The 3,810-nt window shown below is 42.2% G+C and overlaps 1 protein-coding gene across 2 annotated transcripts in view; it reads right to left on the bottom strand.

Moving 5' to 3' along the window:
- LOC106814725 (probable proline--tRNA ligase, mitochondrial) overlaps nt 1-3,810 on the bottom strand; it is an 8,741-nt gene extending 4,931 nt beyond the window's left edge. The window contains exons 1-8 of one of the 2 annotated variants that reach the window (XM_014819071.1): nt 3,647-3,810; nt 3,084-3,261; nt 2,522-2,595; nt 1,525-1,605; nt 1,301-1,373; nt 799-906; nt 443-536; nt 139-170 (exon numbers count right to left, since the gene is read on the bottom strand). In XM_014819071.1, coding sequence (XP_014674557.1) covers nt 139-170; nt 443-536; nt 799-906; nt 1,301-1,373; nt 1,525-1,605; nt 2,522-2,595; nt 3,084-3,261; nt 3,647-3,802 — 796 coding nt within the window. In that variant the 5' untranslated portion in view covers nt 3,803-3,810. The remainder of the gene's footprint in view (nt 1-138; nt 171-442; nt 537-798; nt 907-1,300; nt 1,374-1,524; nt 1,606-2,521; nt 2,596-3,083; nt 3,262-3,646) is intronic. The other variant, XM_014819072.1, reaches the window with a different exon arrangement.

Here is a 3,810-nt window from a genome sequence, read left to right as displayed (position 1 = left end):
GATCACATCGCGAAGATACAATCGCAGCGCAAATTTTATTGCAAAAACACGCAGAAAAGACGATGGTACAGAAACAATAAATGTGCACAATAAGCGGGGGTGAGTGTATCGGAAAAAAACTGATATATGGTGACTCACCCAAGACTTCTGCATTCGCTTGATATGAACACCTGTTATGAAAACAAAGTCGTGTTACAGGCCATCGAATGAAACTCAAAACAGCATTACTTCTAGAGCAAATTAGCAATGATGTCTTCTAGCCAACATTAACAATTCATTGCATGTTCTTCTAAGCAACTTCAGCAATAATTTAAGGTATAGTAACACTCATCTACTATTGCTATCTACTACTTCTGACACGGACAGACCATGGGCACCAACTTGGCACTCAGCAGGTATCAGGTAGGCATAGACAACAGGTAGAATACATACAGGTGCTTACTTTTGACACAGATAGAGTGCATCTTCCCCTATAGATGCAGGTAGGTGAAACTCGTGCGACACACTGCCACCGATGTTACCGGTCGTACCCAACACTGAAACCAATACAGAACAAATACAGTATAGTTGTCCATGGCCATACCCATAACAATAACAAATGGAATTAATATGAAACAACTTAAAAATTCTATATTATTTGCTACTTATAATAGCGATATCAGTTTTCGAATATAGAAAAAATAACATCGATCTCGTGGTATACGAGCAATTTTATGCGGAAGTTATGTAGTATATGCTGAAATTTCACGTGCAAAAATGCACCAGTATTTCATTATGTAACCTTGTGTGAAGGTTTACCTTTTACATACGTTAGTTTGAGCTTTTGGAACAGATTTGCATATGCCTCACACACAGCCTCATATGTTTCTTTGGCACTTTCTTCACTTGCATCAAAGCTGTACATGTCTGTAATTATGTATTTTCATAAAAGAAATGTACTGGAGTAGAAAACATAAACCTGTGTGAGCTCCAATTAACAAACTCCTGCTGCCCTCTAGTATCACAATAGTTGAAATATTTACCTGAGTATCCAGGTATCAGTGAATATGAATAAGTACAGAGTTGAACACAAGGAAACAATATAATAATGATACAAAATATTAATTAAAAGGGCCTTCATTTTACCTCTATCAATATTAAACAAGACAGAACCTTATATAACTGACAGGATACATCTTTAGCATAAACACATTTATACATACATATGTTCATGCTTCTAGCAACATTATCTCATAATCCAAACACTAAACACATCTCATCACCACAATTTCATACTACTATAGCTTTCTAGACCGCATACCTTTCATGTAAAACTCCTTGCCCCTCAAGAGACCGAATCGCGGTTTCATCTCATCCCGAAACTTCTTTGTAATCTGTGGACCGAATTCAAGTTGCAACATGTTTAAATCTAGACGAAAGCTCGATCACACTAACCAAAACTCTTGCAGATATTTTGCCCCTATTCTATACACATGAAGCGATATGTCGTTGCCTAGAAATGTCCTCGTTCATGCATGTTCTTGCCTGGTAGAGACGGAGAGGTAAGGACTTGTAGGTCATGGTTCCCTGTGAAGCGACTAGACTTGTAACTACCTCCTCGTGAGTCTGTGAAGAAGAATTAGAAATGAACACAGTTTGGTAATTAAACCCTGTCAATACTCATGGATGCAGGGTCTCCAACCCTGTGAACTCCAAATGCGGAATGTTCCCGCAGTGATCAGTAACTAGTGGCGTATTCAGAAATTGATGGACAAGTGGGGGGGGGGGGGGGCGAAATGTACCTTGGCTGCCGCTGGCAGGCCCGCGTGCCGTAGGCATGGCAGTGCTAGGGGGGTCTGGGGGCATGCCCCCTAGATAATTTTGAAATATTTAAGCCATTTTCCTGCAATCTGAGGCATACTGTGGGCTATATTCTCATGTCTGATAACACTATCTCAACCCTAGACTCAACCCTACAACCCTTGTCTGATTAGCAGACAAACTACGCGACACTTTGCAGACAGTGCCTGTCTGACTAGGCTGTTCCATTTACCGTAAAAATGCCAGATACAAAATGCCTGAAAAAAAAACAATGTGTCCAAGCGAACAATGCGAACAATCAGTGCAAATTTTGTACAGTGCAACTGAAATGAGGAATATAACCTTGCCGCTGCAGAATGCGGAAATTAAGCCTAGAAATCGTAATGATTCCGCAGAATGAGGAATGGTTGGAGACCCTGTGGATGAGTGATGTAGGAATGTCAATGTTGTAACATGGTTAGCATTTAAATGCCACATCTCAATTAAAAACTCAAATGTTACTTATTAGGTCGATCGTTCACCAACCATGGCCCACGAGTGAATGTACAAAATGAGTGTACAGTTAAACGTTGCTAAAGAATACATAGCGAGTTGTAAGAACCTATCGTTGGATTTTTGAAATAGTCCAACATTCATTGTTGAATGACATCTACGTGTCTGCATGTCTGACATAAGACAAGCGATTCTGTAACACTTCAGTATTTACAGAGACTGAACCTACCGGTGCAAGACAGTAATCAGTGTCGTGTCTATCCTTGAATCGAAACAACTCTTGCCCCATCGCTTCCCATCTCCCTGTATCATACACACAACAAGAATGTCTCAACAAAACATGTAGCAATACTGCAGGCAGCATGGTCAAATGCTCAACATTCAAATAACTCATATGCATGTTAGTATATACAGTTACTATATGATCATATTATTACTATTCGTCCTCCGAGTCAGCTTCAATGTCCTCTAGACGTAGCGGTACGGACAAACGACATTACGACTTTATTATGATAAACAAGTCTATCATTCATACGAGTCGTCGTGTCTTCAACTATCGCGTATGACGACGCTCCAGCCTGCGTGAAGCGCGTGGGCTAGACAAGCAAACACAACCTGCCTGCCTGATGCTTCAACTATCACGTACGACAACACAACCTGCCTGCGTGGTGAAGCGTGAGGGCTAAACAAGCAAACACAACCTGCCTGCCTGATGCTTCAACTATCACGTACGACAACACAACCTGCCTGCGTGGTGAAGCGTGAGGGCTAAACAAGCAAACACAACCTGCCTGATGCTCTCCACAGCTGTGCGACGGCGAGCGACGGCATGTCGATCTTCCTGCCTCCGATGGCGCGCATCTCGTGGTCGATCAGCCGACATAGCTTCTCCAGCGCGCGCACGGCGCCGGGGAGGAGATGCAGACAGCCGGGGCTGGACGGAGCAATGAGCCCCAGCTCTAGCATCAACTACAGAAGACAACAAGAAAGTCTACTCGGATTTATTCCTGCTTGCCTTCTAACAGCATTTGTGAATGCACTCAAGTCTGTGTTAGCGGTCACCCTTACAGAATGGATATATATCGGTCCACGAAGGAAACTTTCTGCATTCTGCACAGATGGCAACTATATACGAAGAAACCATCTCGATACAACTGACACCTGTGTCTCAAGGTAGCTTTTTACATTTACCTTCTAGTGTTTGTTATACAGTGAAACCATCTCTATAGTACAGACACATGTTAATAAATTAAATGACAGTCCAGGCATTTTATTTGAGTGACAGGTTTGACTGTACAGTACAGAAGCTGCAGCAACTGACTTTATTCGTTTGTCGTTTTTAGCAACCCGTTACCTTTTGGCTTTTGCATAAGTGTTCAGAACTCTTTACTTGATCGACACATGGTATGGCTTGATTTGTTTGGAACACCGTTGACGTGTGGCAGCCTGCCACACTGTGGCGCCACCTTGTCATCACGTTTGACGTCAGTGGTTGTGCAAGCTTCTTCATGAGTGAAA

Source organism: Priapulus caudatus, unplaced genomic scaffold (genome assembly GCF_000485595.1).
Source record: "Priapulus caudatus unplaced genomic scaffold, Priapulus_caudatus-5.0.1 Scaffold969, whole genome shotgun sequence".
In the NCBI taxonomy this organism is placed as follows: domain Eukaryota; kingdom Metazoa; phylum Priapulida; class Priapulimorpha; order Priapulimorphida; family Priapulidae; genus Priapulus; species Priapulus caudatus.
This window is presented reverse-complemented; position numbering and strand designations above follow the sequence as displayed.